The 17,499-nt window shown below is 46.4% G+C and overlaps 1 protein-coding gene and 1 non-coding gene across 2 annotated transcripts in view; one reads left to right on the plus strand and one right to left on the minus strand.

Moving 5' to 3' along the window:
* Positions 1–402: 402 nt before the first annotated feature.
* The window catches only part of TMEM120B (transmembrane protein 120B), a 40,187-nt gene continuing 23,090 nt past the window's right edge, over positions 403–17,499 (plus strand). The window contains exon 1 of the mRNA XM_066371018.1: positions 403–599. Coding sequence (XP_066227115.1) covers positions 531–599 — 69 coding nt within the window. The 5' untranslated portion in view covers positions 403–530. The remainder of the gene's footprint in view (positions 600–17,499) is intronic.
* On the minus strand, positions 6,015–6,090 carry TRNAG-ACC (transfer RNA glycine (anticodon ACC)). Its single transcript has one exon. It is a non-coding gene; the product is annotated as a tRNA-Gly (tRNA).

Genomic DNA, 17,499 nt, shown 5'->3' on the forward strand with positions numbered 1-17,499 from the left:
AGTGTCCCTTCCAGCATTCTAGGATGTCGGTTTTGGCCGAGGCCAGGCAAACGCCCAGGGATGGTGAGCTTTCACGTCCAAATCGCCTTTCTCCCTCTCCACCCCAGACACCCCAAATAAATAGAAGTCTAATTAACCTAAATAAAATAAGCTCTGCAAATGCAGCTTGCGAAAAAGTCCCCCAGCCAGCCCTAACTAGAAGAGGGATTCTGGAGGCGTAGACGCACTCCCAGAACCAGACCACATTGAGACCTGCAAAACTATATACACACGCTTACCAGCTGGCTCGCCGCACACGGGGGCGGAGCCAGGGGAGGCGCGTGCGCAAGCGCAGGCCCGGCCTCTCGGAGAGTGGGTGGAGCGGCCGCAGGGCTGGGGCGGGGGCTGTGACGTCAGGTGCGCGCGTGGCTCCGGCTGCGCAGGAACAGCTGGTGCCTCTGAAGGCGGCCGGCGAGCGGACGGCCGTGGGGAGCTGGTGGCCCGCCGCGCCACGCTGCAGGAGCAGCCCCCGCTTCTCACCCCGTTGCACCATGTCGGGCCAGCTGGAGCGTTGCGAACGCGAGTGGCACGAGCTGGATGGAGAATTTCAGGAACTACAGGTAAGGCCGGGCCAGCTGGTCCCTAACTCGGGTACCTGAAGGTGCAGTGCCTTCTCATTCCTGCATCTCCAGCCCGCACGGTGGGCACCATCAGGGCCCGGGGGGTTGAGTGGGTGGGGGTGTCCCTGGCCTGGCCCTGGATGCTGGTGGTCCGCGTGGGCCAGCCCCCTCTCATCTCCCAGCACTTCGGTTCTTTATCCACTTGGGGCGCCCGGTCGAAGCCCCCCACTTCCCCCGCCCTCGCGCCGGCTCTTTGCTGCAGAAAGTTGTTCGGTCGCTTCTGACGGGAAGTTCCAGGCGTGTCCATGTGGGGGAGGCCTGAGGGGACAGGTATGTGCTGGGATTCAAGAGAGGACAGCCTAGCCCCAACCTCCGCAGGACTGTCCCCTAACCGCACCCCCGCCCATTGGCTTTTGGCCACCAGCTCCCCCTCTGCTTTGATGGGGTAGCCCCCCGCTGCAGTACTGGCCTGGAATATGTGCTTCACCTTGAACTCGTGGGCTTTGCTTGGGGACTGGGATCTCTGTTCTTCATCTTCGGGGCTCTGACGCTGCTGCAGGCTGAGTTTGGCGTGATGGATAGCATCTGTCAGGTCTGACAGCTGGGATGGCTGCTCCCATCCCTCATCCTTTTGGCCCAGAGCCTGACTAGGGGGATGGGGGTGGAGGCAAGAGAAAACCCCCTGGGAGAACGGCTTTGCCGCTGTGGGGTCCTGGCAGGAGAGTTTGTTACTGATGGGAGTTTTCAGAGGCCTCAGCTAGAGACGCCTCAGAAAACCTTGGCGTTGGCTACTAGGACTCCTGGACCATTTTTGGAAGTGGGGCTGCTTCCTCTGCCGCTATGAGAATCCTGTGTGTTCCCTCACAGTTGGGCTCTGCTTGCCTGAAATCACATCACACACCTCCGCCCCACTCCTCCTCGTCCTCAGCTGGAGCAATGACATTTTCCCTGAATATGCAGTTCTTGTCTGCAGTTGATTGGCCTCTTACAGTGTCCAGAGGAGGGGAAAGGAGATTGCCAAGGGTGTCTGTAATGGGTCTTTCTAGAAATGAGACAGCAGGTCCGGATGAATAGAGAGGAGTGCTGGAGCAGTGGAACAGTTTTAGGCTGTTTAAGGCATGAGCAGAGGGTAAGGTGCCTGGAACCAGAAGGGTATCCCTTTCTTGGCCTGTCCAGCATGGTTAGGTTGGTGCCCTCTCTAAGGCGTAGGTCACACCCAGTTCCCAGGGGACCTTTATGATGCCACTGCTATTGAGAAAACTCAACCACTTCTTCATGCTTTGTCCTACTGGGCTCTCACATCATGTCCAGCCTTGAAGCCACGGAGAGGCTATTAAAGTCAGGAGTGTGAGAAGAGATGTGCAGTGTGGAGCTTTTGTTGTTCATCGTTCCTTCCCCTTGCCCTGCCTTAGACTAATAGAAGGAGGAGGAGTCTTAACACTTCAGAGCTATGCAATTCTTGCAATTAACAGCAATTATGTAGACAGCAAGTCTTGGCAGGCAGAGGGTTGCAAAGAGTCTGATTTGTTGTTGTGTTCTTACTTGGTGTCTCTGGGGCTCAGGTGTGTGAGGGACGAGGAGGAACTGGATATTCATTCTGGATTTCTTCCCTTGGGGTATCATAAGTGTTGTAGAAAGGCTGACCCAGTGGAAACTGTGATGTCCCCTGTTTAGTTCCTCAGACACAGGGCAACTGGAATGGACTGCCTTACCTTAGGGAAGAGGGACCCTGTTGGCCTCAGGCTTTGGTGGCACCTGCTGGGTCAGAGGCTAGTGGTAAAAACCACTTCATCTTTCATTTCTAGATGAGGACACTGAAGACTGGGCATGCTAATTGAATGGGGTCACACAGCTATTTAGTGATAAAGTTGGGGCTAGAACTTAGTTCTCTAAATGTTTAGTTCAGATGTCTGTCCTTTTATTGGGAGTCCCTCCTCTGTTATTTTAAATGTGAGAGCTCTGAACTCCTGAGACAGAAGTCTCTGGAAATATGCGTGTACTAAGTGGGATGTACCTTGTACATTGTGTACATATTGGATAGACTTTCAGTATAAGACATTTGTTGGGGAACAAGGAGGTTACAACAGGTAGGCAGGTGGGTAGATGGGAAGTAGAAAGGTTAACAATAGGAAGGTTTTATTTTTCCCACCAGAAAATCTCGGTCTATCATAATTTTCCTATAGCTACCTCAGAATCTGGGATTCATGTGTTTCATGCTTGTATCCCTTTGATTTTATCTTTCCCAGGGCGATGTATAATGTCTCTGGGTTTAACCTCTCCTTCCCGTTTACAAATGAAGGGAGGAAAGAAGAAACTTAATTCTCAGGCCTTAGAGGATTTGAAAGGTCTTTAGAATTCCTCCCTCCCCCCAAAAGTCATAATCTCTGGGAATTTCCAGGGGAAGGGATCTCATTTCATTTGATTGTGATTGCATCTGCCAGGGCCCCACTGGACTCAAGGCAAGGTCAGGTTGCTATGGGGACTTTGTTTCTGACTGATTGGGGTTTCAGCCTTACTGGTGAATTGAGTGTGGTCCTGAGGCCTGTGATATGACGACAGAAGTTACTTACAGATACGGTGGCAGATGGTTCAATGAGCCTTTCCTGACTTGCCTTATGTCCCTGGAAACCTGACCTTGCCCCTTCCACCAGGAAAGGAGATAGCTGGAAGAGGCCTTTCCCTAAACCTGACCTCACAGTAGGTAGATGATTATAAAGATTTTGGCTTTTACTAGCAATGAACTGAGTATCCCTCTAGCTTCTGTGTATAGACTAAACATTAGGGGGTTGAGCTTTAAGTAGGAAGATGACATTATTTTATTAGAAACCTATGAAATAGATGCAGTTATCACGAGTTTTTTAGAGAGAAGATAAGTTACACAAAGTCTCATGGCTTGTAAGTGCTGGAGCCAGGATTCAAACCCAGGGACAGAAGAGGCAGGAGGAACAAATACGCCCACCTCTCTCTCCTCCCACCCTCCAGTCTTCTATCCAGGCCTCTCATTGGCTAAACCTAAGTCGGAGGCAGAGTATAAGAGAGCCCAGGAAATAGAAGAAGACTAGATTGATCTGGAGTGAGTAGGGCAGTGGTGGAAATAAGCAATATAGGGGTTGACCTCTTTGGGGGAAGGAGTTGGGAATTCTCCCTAGAAAGAATACACAGGGCTTTAACCTTATGTGTACTACTATTATTTCTTAAACTGAGGGGGAGAATATGAGTGTTAATGTTGTGTTTATTTTCTATTCTATGATTTTTCTGTCCTTTTTAATATGCCTGAAATAGTTCTGAAAATGCAGCAGGATACTAGAAAGTAATCCAACAGTACCAAAACTCTTATAAAGAAAAACAGCTCTATAGGCTCCATGTCAGCCATTTACTTGATTGTGACCATGCAAATACCAGTTACTACAGAATTGAGTAGTGTGTACTGTGGTTGTATTTTCTCTCTTGGAGAAATAAGTGTCTTAGCATTTGATTCTTTACTGGGGATGTTTGCCTTATACTTCTCTTCCCTGTACCCTCCCCCCCAAAGCTTTGTCTGTACATATTCTGTCAACTCTGTTTCTTTTTTTTGGATTGGCCTTGAACTAGACAGTTAGGAGGGGGGTTGGGGCTTGCTTTGTGCTGCAGAATGGGTCCTTTCTTCCACAGCTGTCTGTCTGCTCTGGTGCCCCCAGCACGCTGGGTTATTTTTAGAGGTAGTGACTTGATGTGAGAGTCAGTCACGTTTAATAAGCTGGTGCTCCCTGAGCTGTGTGCAGAGAACTGACTCCTAGTTTTTGGTGTCTCCTACATTCCGATCCACTGCTGCCAAGTTTAGAAATAAGAATAATGGTTTGGCAGTTTGGCGTGTTCTTTAAAAGTTAAATGTACATTTACCCTACGACCCAGCAATTCCATTCCTAAATACCTACCCAAGAGAATTGAAAATATGTGTCTACACAAAGACTTGTACATAAATCTCATCATGGCATTACTCGTAAGAGCCAAAAAATGGAAATAACCCAAATGTCCAATAATTGGCAAATGGGTAAACAAAATGTGGTATCTCTATACCAAATTTTTTATTGCTATTCAGCAAAAAAAAAATACTAATACATGGTACAAGGTAAATAAACCTCAAGAAATTATGCTAAGCGGCCTGACCTGTGGTGGCGCAGTGGATAAAGCATCGACCTGGAAATGCTGAGGTCGCCGGTTCGAAACCCTGGGCTTGCCTGGTCAAGGCACATATGGGAGTTGATGCTTCCTGCTCTTCCCCCCTTCTCTCTCTCTCTCCTTTCTAAAATGAATTAAAAAAAAATGTACCCTTTAAAAAAAAAAAAGAAATTATGCTAAGTGCCTGACCAGGCAGTGGCGCAGTGGATAGAGCATCGGACTGGAATGCAGAGGACCCAGGTTCGAGACCCCGAGGTCACCAGCTTGAGCGCGGGCTCATCTGGTTTGAGCAAAAGCTCACCAGCTTGGACCCAAGGTCACTGGATCGAGCAAGGGGTTACTCGGTCTGCTGAAGGCCCACGGTCAAGGCACATATGAGAAAGCAATCAATGAACAACTAAGGTCTCGCAACGAAAGACTGATGATTGATGCTTCTCATCTCTCTCCGTTCCTGTCTGTCTGTCCCTATCTATTCCTCTCTCTGACTCTCTCTGTCCCTATAAAAAAAAAAAACTATGCTAAGTAAAAGAAGCTAGACACAAAACCCACATATTGTAGAATTCCATTTACATGAACTATCCAGAAAAAGTTTATATAGACTATCCAGAAAAATGAACTATCCAGAAAAGAAAAATCTGTAGGTGTAGAAAATAGGTTAGAGGTTGCCAGGAACTGGCAAGAAGGGAGACGGGGGTGGGGGACAATGAGAACTGATTGATACTAGGAATCTTATTGGGTGGTCAAGTGTTCTAAACTGGATATGGTAATGGTTGTACAACTTGGTCAATGTGTAAAAACCAATGTACTGTACACTTAAAATGAGTGACTTTTATAGTATGTAAATTATACCTCAGTAAAGTTGTTTAAAAAATAATAATAGTTTAGGTTCTTAGTTTGGTTTAAAAAAAATACCCAATATGGTTGTTCAGTGGAGTACATTTTTTTTTTTTTCATTTTTCTGAAGCTGGAAACAGGGAGAGACAGTCAGACAGACTCCCGCATGCGCCCAACCGGGATCCACCCGGCACGCCCACCAGGGGCGACGCTCTGCCCACCAGGGGGCGATGCTCTGCCCATCCTGGGCATCGCCATGTTGCGACCAGAGCCACTCTAGCGCCTGAGGCAGAGGCCACAGAGCCATCCCCAGCGCCTGGGCCATCTTTGCTCCATTGGAGCCTTGGCTGCGGGAGGGGAAGAGAGAGACAGAGAGGAAAGCGCGGCGGAGGGGTGGAGAAGCAAATGGGCGCTTCTCCTGTGTGCCCTGGCCGGGAATCGAACCCGGGTCCTCCGCACGGTAGGCCGACGCTCTACCGCTGAGCCAACCGGCCAGGGCTGGAGTACATTTTTGAGGTGACTCTTGAGTTACCGGCTTAATGAAGGATTCATTCACCCAGGCTCCAAGTTGCTTCTTTTGGCATCTTGCGATTGACAGTGCCCTGAGCAAGAACTTCGTTACAATGAGTCTAAGGTTTGTGGCTTCTCCCCTCACCTGGTGTGATTAACTTTGAAGAGGAAAACTCTATTTTTTGGTGTCTTAATCTGGATTCTGACACCTGCCTCTGAAATGAAGACATTCAAACCGACTAGCAAAACCCAACAGAACAAAACAGAGGATGTTTGCTCATGTAATAGGGAAGTCAAAGGGGAGCTGCCTTCAGCTACAAGCTGGTCCAGGGGCTCAAGTGAAATCATCAGGGCTCAGCCTTCCTCTACCTTCGCTTTGTTTCCTCTCTGTTGGCTTCATTCTCAGGCAGGACAGTCTCATTAACTCAGGGCTTACATCATACTACCTTCACAACTAGGAGAAAAAGAGTCTCTTATTTTTCAGCAGTTCTGATTTTTAAAACAACCCACAATTGAGTTTCATTGGTTCTGAATGTCTTTCCCCGAATCAGCCAGCTGGATTGGGAGGCTGATGTTCTGAGTGGCCTGGTCTGCGTCAAAGTCATGGAGCCTGGGGCAGGTTCAACCCCACTCCTAGGCAGATCTCACAGACTGAGTGTGAGGGAGGGATGGGTCTCCAAAGGAACCATGGGGACATTAACGAGAAGGGGACTAGCTGCCTCTTTGGCAGAAACAACAGAAGGCCTCCATCTGGTGACTTGTTTCAGTTGAGGCCTCAGGGTCAAGGTTGATTGGATAAAGGGAAGAATTGGCTTGCCCCAATGTGTATCATCCTACCATGCCCTGGAAAAAGGATCTCCAAGCACAGGTCCAGGCAAGGGTCTGTTGGGGATACCCTCATGTATGGGTTTAGCCTGGGACTCCAAGGGAAGACAGGAATTATATCTACCTCCCCACCCTGCCAGAACCAGCCCTTGGACAGTGCATCAGGAGACAGCTGTTGTAAAATGGTGCATGCACCCTATGTGAAAAATGGTGTGGCAGTTCCTCCAAAAAATTAAACACAGAATTACAGTATTGTATAATCTAGCAGTCCCTCTTCTGGGTTTCTACTCAAAAGAAATGAAAGCAGGAATTTGAAGAGGTAGTAATCCACTCATGTTCATAGTAATATTTTCCACAATAGCCAAAAAAGCAACCCAGGTGTCCATCAACAGATGGATGGATAAAAAAAATGTAGTATATACATGCATTGAGATATTATGCAGCCTTAAAAAAGGAAGGGAGGCCTGACCTGTGGTGGCACAGTGGGTAAAAGCATCGACCTGGAATGCTGAGGTTGCTGGTTCAAAACCCGGGCTTGCCTGGTCAAGGCACATATGGGAGTTGATGCTTTCTGCGCTTCCCCCTTCTTTCTCTCTTTGTCTCCTCTCTCTAAAAAATGAATAAATAAAATCTAAAAATAGAAAAAAAGGAAGGGAATTCTGATTTAGGCTACAACATGGATAGATCTTGAAGACATTATGCTAAGTGAAATTGGCCAGACATAAAAGGACAAATACTGTGTGAGTCTGCTTACCGTATTTCTCCATGTATAAGACACACCTTAATTTTGGGGCCTGAATTTTGGGGGGGAAAAAAGTGTTATATAAAGTTATTAAACTCAAATTTTATTCATCATAAAATTCATATAACTTATCCCTGCAAAAAAGTGGGAAATGCAAGCAAAAAAAATCTATAACCACTGTATAAGACACACCCAGTTTTTAGACCCCAAATTTTTCGGGGGAAAGTGTGTCTTATACATGGGGAAATATGGTATATGAGGTACTTAGAGGAGTCAAATTCGTGGAGTCAGTAAGTACTAGAATGCGCAATGGATAAAGCGTTGACCTGGAATGCTGAGGTCCCCATTTTGAAACCCCAGGCTTGCCCTGTCAAGGCACATACGAGAAACAACAACTATGAGTTAATGGTTCCTGCTCCTCCCCGGCTCTCTCTTTAAAAAGAAAGGAAGGTAATAGGTAATATTTCCTTCTTTTTCATGGCCCTATAGTATTCCATTGGGTATATACATATGTACCATAGCTGTTTAATCCACTTGTCCACTGATGGACACTTGGGCTGTTTCCAGATCTTTGCTATTGTGAACAATGCTGCCACAAACATGAGGGTGCATTTCTTTTTTTTTTTTTTTTTTTTTTTTTTTTTTTTTTTTTTGTGACAGAGAGAGTGACAGATAGGGACAGACAGACAGGAAGGGAGAGAGATGAGAAGCATCAGTTCCTCATTGCAGCCTGACCGGCGGTGGCGCGGTGGATAGAGTGTCAGATTGTGATGCAGAGGATCCAGGTTCGAGACCCCGAGGTCGCCAACTTGAGCGCAGGCTCATCTGGCCTGAGCAAAAAAAAAAAAAAAAAAAAAAAGCACACCAGCTTGGACCCAAGGTCGCTGGCTCAAGCAAGGGGTTACTCGGTCTGCTGAAGGCCCACAGTCAAGGCACATAAGTATAAGAAAGCAATCAATGAACAACTAAGGTGTCGCAACGAAAAACTGATAATTGATGCTTCTCATCTCTCTCCGTTCCTGTCTGCCTGTCCCTTATCTATACCTTTCTCTGACTCTCTCTCTGTCCCTGTAAAAAAAAAAAAAAAAAAAAAAATCCTCATTGCAGCACCTTAGTTGTTCATTGATTGCTTTCTTATATGTGCCTTGACCTGGGGGCTACAGCAAACCAAGTAACCCCTTGCTCAAGCCAGCAACCTTGGGCTCAAGCTGGTGAGCCTTGCTCAAACCAGATGAGCTCGCGCAAACCAGATGAGCTCGCGCAAACCAGATGAGCTCGCGCTCAAGCTGGGGACCTTGGAGTTTCAAACCTGAATCTTCTGTGTCCCAGTTGGACGCTTTATCTACTGCACCACCACCTGGTCAGGCGCATTTCTTTTCTTTTGAATTACCTTTTGCAACAACATGGATGGACCTGGAAACTATTATGTTAAGTGAAATAAGCCAGGCAGAGAAAGAAAAATATCATATGACCTTACTCATTTGAGGAATCCAAGGAACAACATGAACTGAGGAACGGAATTAAACCTGAAGGGAAGGGGGTGGGACCTGTTGGGAGGGGGGTAAGGGAGATGTTGAGGGGAATATGGGGTAAGGGGGATGCACTGGGGAGACACTAGAATCTATGTAAACACAATAAATTTAAAAAAAGGAAGGAAGGAAGGAAAGAAGGGAGGGAGGGAGCAGTGAAGGAAGAAAGAACTGGAATGATGTTTGCAGGGGCTGTGGAGAACAGGAAATGGAGTTATTGTTTGATGGGTTCAGAGTTTCAGTTGGGATGATTTTAAAAAGGAGCTGGATAGTTGTGGTGGTTACACAGCAAGGTGAGGTATTTAATGTCACTGCCTTGTGCACTTAAAAATGGTTAAGGTGGTAAATTTTATGTGTATTGTATGATAATTAGAAAAATGAAAAATGTAAAAGAATTAAAATGGTAAATTTTATGACAATTCAAAAAAAGAGCCAGTGAAAGACAGCTGTCTTGAGAAAGGTAAGAATCCAAGAAATAAAGTGATAATCTTTCCTACTGCTGCAGGGTGGGCACTAGGAATCAGGAGAGACTGGGCATGGGCGAGGAATGCCCAGTGGGCGGAGAGCCTGTCACCAGAAGGGCCTTGTTTCTGCTCTCCCCACCCCACATTGTCCTCCTCGTGGTTGGCAAATCCTGAACCTGGAGTTGAGGACATGAGTAGACGGGTGTGTGGTCTCCAGTATCATATTTCCCCTGGGACTTGGCTCTGGCCAGTGAAAGAGTGAGAGAGAGAGAGAAAGAGAGAGAGAGAGAACTATTGGGGATTAGGAATGATTCCATATACCAGGAAATAATGTTATGGGCAGCCCCGTGGACTTCCTAACCTCACCCAGCCTGGTGTCTTAAGACTGGCAGGAAATATCACCAGTGGAGCATTACAAAAGTGCCTGTAAAGAAGTAAATGTTGATCGCATTGAGTGTTGGTGGGATGTGGACACCTGTCATATGCTGTGGGTGGGACAGCAAATTGGTATAGCCACTCTGCAGGCCGTTTGCCAAGATCTATTAAAACTCAAAACAAGCCTGACCAGGCGGTGGCACAGTGAATGGAGCGTTGGACTGGGATGTGGAGGACCCAGGTTCAAGACCCCGAGGTCGCCAGCTTGAGCGCTGGCTCATCTGGTTTGAGCAAAGCTCACCAGCTTGAACCCAAGATCGCTGGCTCAAGCAAGGGGCTACTCGGTCTGCTGAAGGCCCGTGGTCAAGGCACATACGAGAAAGTAATCAATGAACAACTAAGGTGTCGCAATGAAAAAAACTGATGATTGATGCTTCTCATCTCTCTCTGTTCCTGTCTGTCTGTCCCTATCTATCCCTCTCTCTGACCTTCTCTATGTCTCTGTAAACAAAACAAAACAAACAAACAAAAAAACCTCAAAACAAGCCTGACCGGTGGTGCAGTGGAGAGAGCATCAACCCAGAGCACTGAGGTCGCTTGTTCAAAACCCAAGGTCATCAGCTTGAATGAGGGGTAACTGGCTTGAGTGCAGGATCATCAACTTGAACCCAAGGTTGCTGGCTTGAGCCCAAAGATTGCTGGCTTGAGCCTAAGGTCACTGGCTTGAGCCCAGGGTTCCCTGCTTGAGCAAGGAGCTGCTGGCTTGACTTGAGCCCAAGTCCAGTTCCCAGTCAAGGCACAAACAAGAAGCAATCAATGCACAACTAAAGTAAAGCAATGAGTTGATGCTCCCCCCCCCCTCTTTATCAAAAAAAAAAAAAAAAAAGATAATTTTAAACAACAAAACTAAACAAAAAACAAGTCTGTACCCTCTGATCCAGCAATTCCATTTCTTTTCCCCAGAGAGAATCTTTCCCAGAGAGATACTAACTAGTATGTGTGCCCAGGGAAGCAGTGCAGGGACACTAATCGGTGGTGCAGCACTGGTCATAATCAGAGAAGGGAAACGACCTAAATATCCAGCAATAAGGGAATGGCTTAAATAAACTGTCGTTCATTCACTGCAGGAAATACTGCACAGCACTAAAAAGAATGAAGTAAAACCTGTTCTTGCATGCGAAGATTTTCAAGGCATATTATTGAGTAAGAAAAGAAGGTTGTAGAATCATATGTACATTCTGATATGGTTAATATATTTTTTAAAATCAAAACCATGTGCTTTAGGGTAGAAGCTATGTTATAACAGAGAGCTCCCTGAATTAAAAAGCCTAACATGAAGTATCTTCTTCCTTTCTCACATAACAGTCCAGAGGGAGGTGTGGTCCAGGGTGTGTGGTATTCCAGTTATCTGTCGCTGCATCAAACAGCAATGATTTTTTTTAAATTTTTTAAAAATTTTATTTATTTTAGAGAGAGAGGAGAGAGAGTGAGAGAGAGAGAGGGAGAGAGAGAGAGAGAGAGAGAGAGAGAGAGAGAAGGAAAGAGGAGCAGGATGCATCAACTCCCAATTGTGCCTTGACCAGGCAAGCCAGGGGTTTCGAACCAGCAACCTCAGACGCTCCAGGTCAACGCTTTTTCCACTGAGCCACCACAGGTGAGGCTGGCAATGATTGCTTTTTGCTTATGGATTCTGTGAGTCAGGAATTTAGACAGGCATAGTTTGGATAGCTTGACTGTGCTCTATGGTGCCAGAGGCCTTATCTGGGGAGACTTGATTGGCAAGGTTTATCATTCCAGTTGGGTCTACTGTTCAGAGTGTTTAAGTGTGACTTCCCTATGTGGTTAGGGTTTCCCTACAGCATGGTGGCCCCTGTGTATTTGAACTTTTTGCTTCAAGAGTGCCTATCTATATTTAAGGGGAGGGAACAGAGACCCCACCTGCCTGTGTGAGCAGTGCTAAAGGATGGGTGATCGTGTTTTTAGTTTTTTTTTTTTATTATTTTTTATTTATTTACAGAGACAGAGAGAGAGTCAGAGAGAGGGACAGATAGGGACAGACAGGAACGGAGAGATATGAGAAGCATCAATCATCAGTTTTTTTCTTTTTTTTTTTCATTTTTCTGAAGCTGGAAACAGGGAGAGACAGACAGACTCCCGCATGCGCCCGACCGGGATCCACCTGGCACGCCCACCATGGGGCGGCGCTCTGCCCACCAGGGGGCGATGCTCTGCCCATCCTGGGCGTCGCCATATTGCGACCAGAGCCACTCTAGCGCCTGGGGCAGAGGCCGAGGAGCCATCCCCAGCGCCCGGGCCATCTTTGCTCCAATGGAGCCTTGGCTGCGGGAGGGGAAGAGAGAGACAGAGAGGAAAGCGCGGCGGAGGGGTGGAGAAGCAAATGGGCGCTTCTCCTGTGTGCCCTGGCCGGGAATCGAACCCGGGTCCTCCGCACGCTAGGCCGACGCTCTACCGCTGAGCCAACCGGCCAGGGCCCATCAGTTTTTTTCGTTGCGACACCTTAGTTGTTCATTGATTGCTTTCTCAAAAGTTCCTTGACCGTGGGCCTTCAGCAGACTGAGGAACCCCTTGCTGGAGCCAGTGACCTTGGGTCCAAGCTGGTGAGCTTTGCTCAAGCCAGATGAGCCTGCGCTCAAGCTGGCAACCTCGGGGTCTCGAACCTGCGTCCTTCCGCATCCCAGTCCGACTCTCTATCCACTGCGCCACCGCCTGGTCAGGCTGATCGTGTTTTTAAAGTCATCCAAGATTGGAAACTCTGTCACATGAGGTCACCTGGGATCCAGGTTGATTTGGCTGGGGAAGGGAGGGTGGGCTTGGTCATTTGTATCACGTAGCTTCCGTCTCCGGTTTCAGTGTAACTGGACCCGTTGTTGCCATATGCCAACCAGGGAAAGGGAGAGTGGAAGCCAAGCAATTTGTTATAAAAATGTGCTTCACAACTTTATACACCGCTTCTGCTTGCATCTCGGTATCTAACTTTCAGTCATATTGCTACCCCTCGCTGCAAGGAAGGCTGGGAAATGGAGTCTGTAGGCCATATGCCCAGCTATAACTCTGTGGGATCCTGTTGTTAAAAGGAAGCAAAGGAGTATAAATATTAGGGGCACTTAGTTTTTGCAACAGTGTGTTTTTCATATATCTGTGTGTATTTCATGTGTTTATATGTATATATAGAAACAGGTCTATATGAAGTATAGAAATACATAGATACATAGAATACAGTCTGGAAGAATACTTAGTAAAAGGTATAGAGGAAACTGGTAGCAGTGGTTACTTCTGGAGAAGTGGTTACTTCTGGGGGGAAGATAGGGGTGTGTTCAAAGCTGACTCCAGCCATAGCTGCAGTGTTTTAATGTTTTAAATTTATTTATTGATTTCAGAGAGAGAGGAAGGGAGAAAGAGAGAGACAGAAATATCGACCTGGTTCTGTATGTGCCCTGAACCAGGATCCAACCCACAACCTTTGTGTATCGGGACGATGCTCTAACTAACCAACTGAGCTATCCAGTCAGGACTTGTAGTGTTTTAATTTTTAACAAGGATAATGTTTAGACATTTTACTTTGAAATTAAATATTAATTCAAACTGAAGAGAGCCTGGTAAGCATGTGGTTGCTGATGTTGTAATTTTGGTCTTATCTCCCTGTGGTGGCACCCAACTCCCAAGGGTGCCAGGAGGTCACATGGCTCTTTATCTTCCAGAAGCCTCAGTTGGTGTTGCCTGGATCCTCAATTCAAAGGCCCTACCTTCTTTCTTTTTTCCCTTTTTCTTTTCTTTTCTTTCTTTCTTTCTTTTTTTTTTTTTTTTTGCAAGAGAGAGACAGAGACAGAGACAGAGAAAGGGAAAGATGAGAAGCATTAATTCTTCATCATGGCTCCTTAGTTGTATATCGATTGCTTTCTCACATGTGCCTTGACTGGGGGCTGCAGCTGAGTCAGTGACCCCTTGCTCAAGCCAGTGATTTTGGGCTCAAGCCAATGACCTTTGCGCTCAAGCCAGTGACCATGGGATCATGCGCTCAAGCCTGCACTCAAGCCAGATGAGCCCGCTCTCAAGCTGGCAACCTCGAGGTTTTGAACCTGGGTCTTCAGTATCCCAGGTTAACATTCTATCCACTGTGCCTCCACCAGTCAGGTGGCCCCACCTTCTTGAAGACTGTGGTCTAGTCAGTCTCTCTGTCTCCCTCCTCCCTGTCCAGGTCTAGAGGGTTCCTTTTATTACCAGCAGATATTGATTGTTAAGTAGATGGCTCTTTTGGCACTGGAGAATTCCAAAGTGATTTAAACATAGCCTGTCTCTCTATAGATTACTTATTAATTATAGATAGAAAGCTGGTCGCTGTACAATGGAGAATGTGGGCAAAGCAATTAATGTTAATGTCACAGACACCATGTTCCTCCTGATGGGAGACAGTGAGGACACAAAGTCACTTTAGTGGCATTCTTGCTCCAAAATGCAGAACCAAAATCCAATCATGAAGAAATAACAGACAAGCCCTGATGGGGGAGGGACACTCTCCAAAACCAGACTGAACTTAAAAATGTGGATGTCATGAAAGATAAAGAAAACTTGAGGAGCTTCTCTATAGACTAATGGAGGCTAAAAAGATACGAGCGATAGTACAAGGCAGGGGCTGGATCAGGTCCAGGATCTGGGGGGAAATTGCCATGGGTGGACAGTTAGCAGTATTTGAATTTGGATGGTATTTGAGGTCGTGGCATTGTGTTGCATCAAGGTTATGTTTTCTGTATTTGATAATTGTACCGTGGATATGTAAGAGAAAGTCATTATTCTCAGGAAATACACAATGAAGTATTTAGACATAAAGAAGCATGTTGTCTGTATAGCTAATCCCCTAATGGTTTAGCAAAGGAGTAGGCAGGGGAGTGAGGGTCAGGGGAAGGGGACTAAAGAGGGACAAATATACGGTGATGGAAAATGAGTTGACTTTGGGTGATACGCATACAACGCAATCACCCGTTCACATGCTATAAGATGTTGACCTGAAACCTATGTAGTCTTATTTCAGAGTCACCCCATTAAATTTAATTTAAAAAACAAGAAAAGAGGGGAACTTTTTTGGTGCAAAAGCCACGTAGTGAGAATGCTAGGCTGTGCAGGCCATATGGTCTCTGTCACAACTGCTCACTCTTGCTGTTTGTCTTTCCAGAGAGGCCACCGACAATACATAAATGAACGGGTGTGGCTGTGCTCCAGTAAGCTGATTTATGAGGCTGAAATTTCCATTTCCTATGCTTTCGCATGTCACAAAATATTCTTTTGATTTTTTTCGTTTTCAACCAAGGAGAAAACCATTTCTTCCTTACTGCCTATACAGAATCATGTGGCTGGATTTGGCCTGTGGGCTATGCAGCCTGGACACCTGCTATAGAGAAAGAACACGTGCACGAGCATACATGCACACACACAGGCGCGAGGGGCGGGGTAGTAAAGCAAATATGACATAATGTGAGCAGTTTGTTAATCTGGGTGAAGGGTTGAGGGGAGTTCTTTGTACTCTTCTTTTTCTTAGTTTTTTTTTTTTTAAAGATTTTTAAAATTCATTCATTTGAGAGAGAGAGAGAAGGTAGGGAGCAGGAAGCATCAACTCTCATATGTGCCTTGACTAGGCAAGCCCGGGGTTTCAAACCAGCGACCTCAATGTTTTAGGTCAACACTTTATCCACTGTGCCACCCCAGGTCAGGCCTGTCCTCTTCTTATAATTCGTTTGCATGTTTGAAATTATTATTATTATATTTTATAGAGACAGAAAGAGAGTTACAGACAGGGACAGACAGACAGGAACAGAGAGATGAGAAGCATCAATCATTAGTTTTTCATTGCGCATTGCGACACCTTAGTTGTTCATTGATTGCTTTCTCATATGTGCCCTGACCACGGGCCTTCAGTAGACCGAGTAACCCCTTGCTCGAGCCAGTGACCTTGGGTATAAGCTGGTGATCTTTTGTTCAAACGAGATGAACCCATGCTCAAGCTGGTGACTTCAGGGTCTCGAACCTGGGTCCTCCGCATCCCAGTCTGACGCTCTATCCACTGTGCCACCGCCTGGTCAGGCACATGTTTGAAATTATTTAGAAGTAAAATGGTAAGTAAAATAGAAGCGGAATTTTCCTCTCTGGGGGCTCAGGAAGGAGAGACTCTGATACTGTTTGAATACGAGGGACTGAGCCCTCTCATCTGGAGCCAAGGGACACTTGCTGACGGTCAGTGTTCTTCAGCGTTGCCCCTAATTGTTGTCTAGTCCCTCCATTTTGTTTTTGTCTTTTTGTCTTCCTTATCTTTTGGCTTACTCTGCCTGTGCAGGGACTGTGCTTGGCAGGCATGGGAATTTAGGCTCTGGCCTCACAGTTTGGTTTGACCATCTCCTTTTTCTCTCCCTCTGCTAAATGCATTTCTCTACCAGCTGAGGAAATAGTCACTTTCAATGGGTTTATTGGATTATTGGACTTAATTTCATGGTTCCTGTCCCTCATACTGGTTTCTCCAAATTGTTGGTTTTTGTCTTAGATGATCAAATTGATAGGGAAGGGCCTGTTTCCCGGCATGTGTCATTATTTGGGGGAAAGTGTGCAATGGCAACAATGTCAAAAAGTTACTATGTCCCCTTCTCCCAGGGCTGAGAAGAGTCTCCTGTATTTCCCCTGGTCTTGTGGCCCAGAATAGTTATATGCAGGAAAGAGCTACAGTTCACTGAAGTGACTGCACCTGAGGTCGGGAGGGTTGGCTTTAAGGGAAGAGGTAATATATCTTTTCTTAGGTGACTTAGTAAGAACTCTCTTCATTGCCAGGATCAGAACCCCAACTCATACTGGCCTCAGTAAAAAGGAACTTATGACTTCCATATAACCAAGAATATTGGAGAGCGTTCCATTCTGACTTGGTTAGAGCTGAGGGCTGAAATGAGGCTACAAGAATTCTGTCTCTTATCGTGTCTCAGTTCTGCTTTGCCGTCTGGCTTCATTCTCAGGTTCTCCCTATTCATCTGCCCCAAGTTACCTGCTACCAGATTAATAAACCTAGGAGAAAGAGAGTCTCTCTAAACCAGCATTTCCAGCAAGGTCCCAGGGCTGACTCCTTGGCCCATTTAAGTCATGTGTCTATGTCTGAACCAATCAGTTGCCAAAGAATTAGAAGATACCCACTGGCCAGGTCTGGATCACATGACTACTCTTGGCACGGGGACTGTCAGCTTGACTCAAACCATCTGGACTAAGAATTGACAAGAGGTGGTTGTCAAAGTCATATTTGGTTGCTGTTACTATTAGAAAGAATGGGCCCTGGCCAGATGGCTTGGTTGGTTGGAGCATTGTCCTGAAACACAGAGGTTGCCAGTTTGATCAGCGGTAAGGGAACATATAGGAACAGATCAATGTTCTTGTCTCTGTCTCTTTTTATCCTTCTCTCCATACCTTGCTCTCTCTCT

Source organism: Saccopteryx leptura, chromosome 2 (genome assembly GCF_036850995.1).
Source record: "Saccopteryx leptura isolate mSacLep1 chromosome 2, mSacLep1_pri_phased_curated, whole genome shotgun sequence".
NCBI lineage: Eukaryota > Metazoa > Chordata > Mammalia > Chiroptera > Emballonuridae > Saccopteryx > Saccopteryx leptura.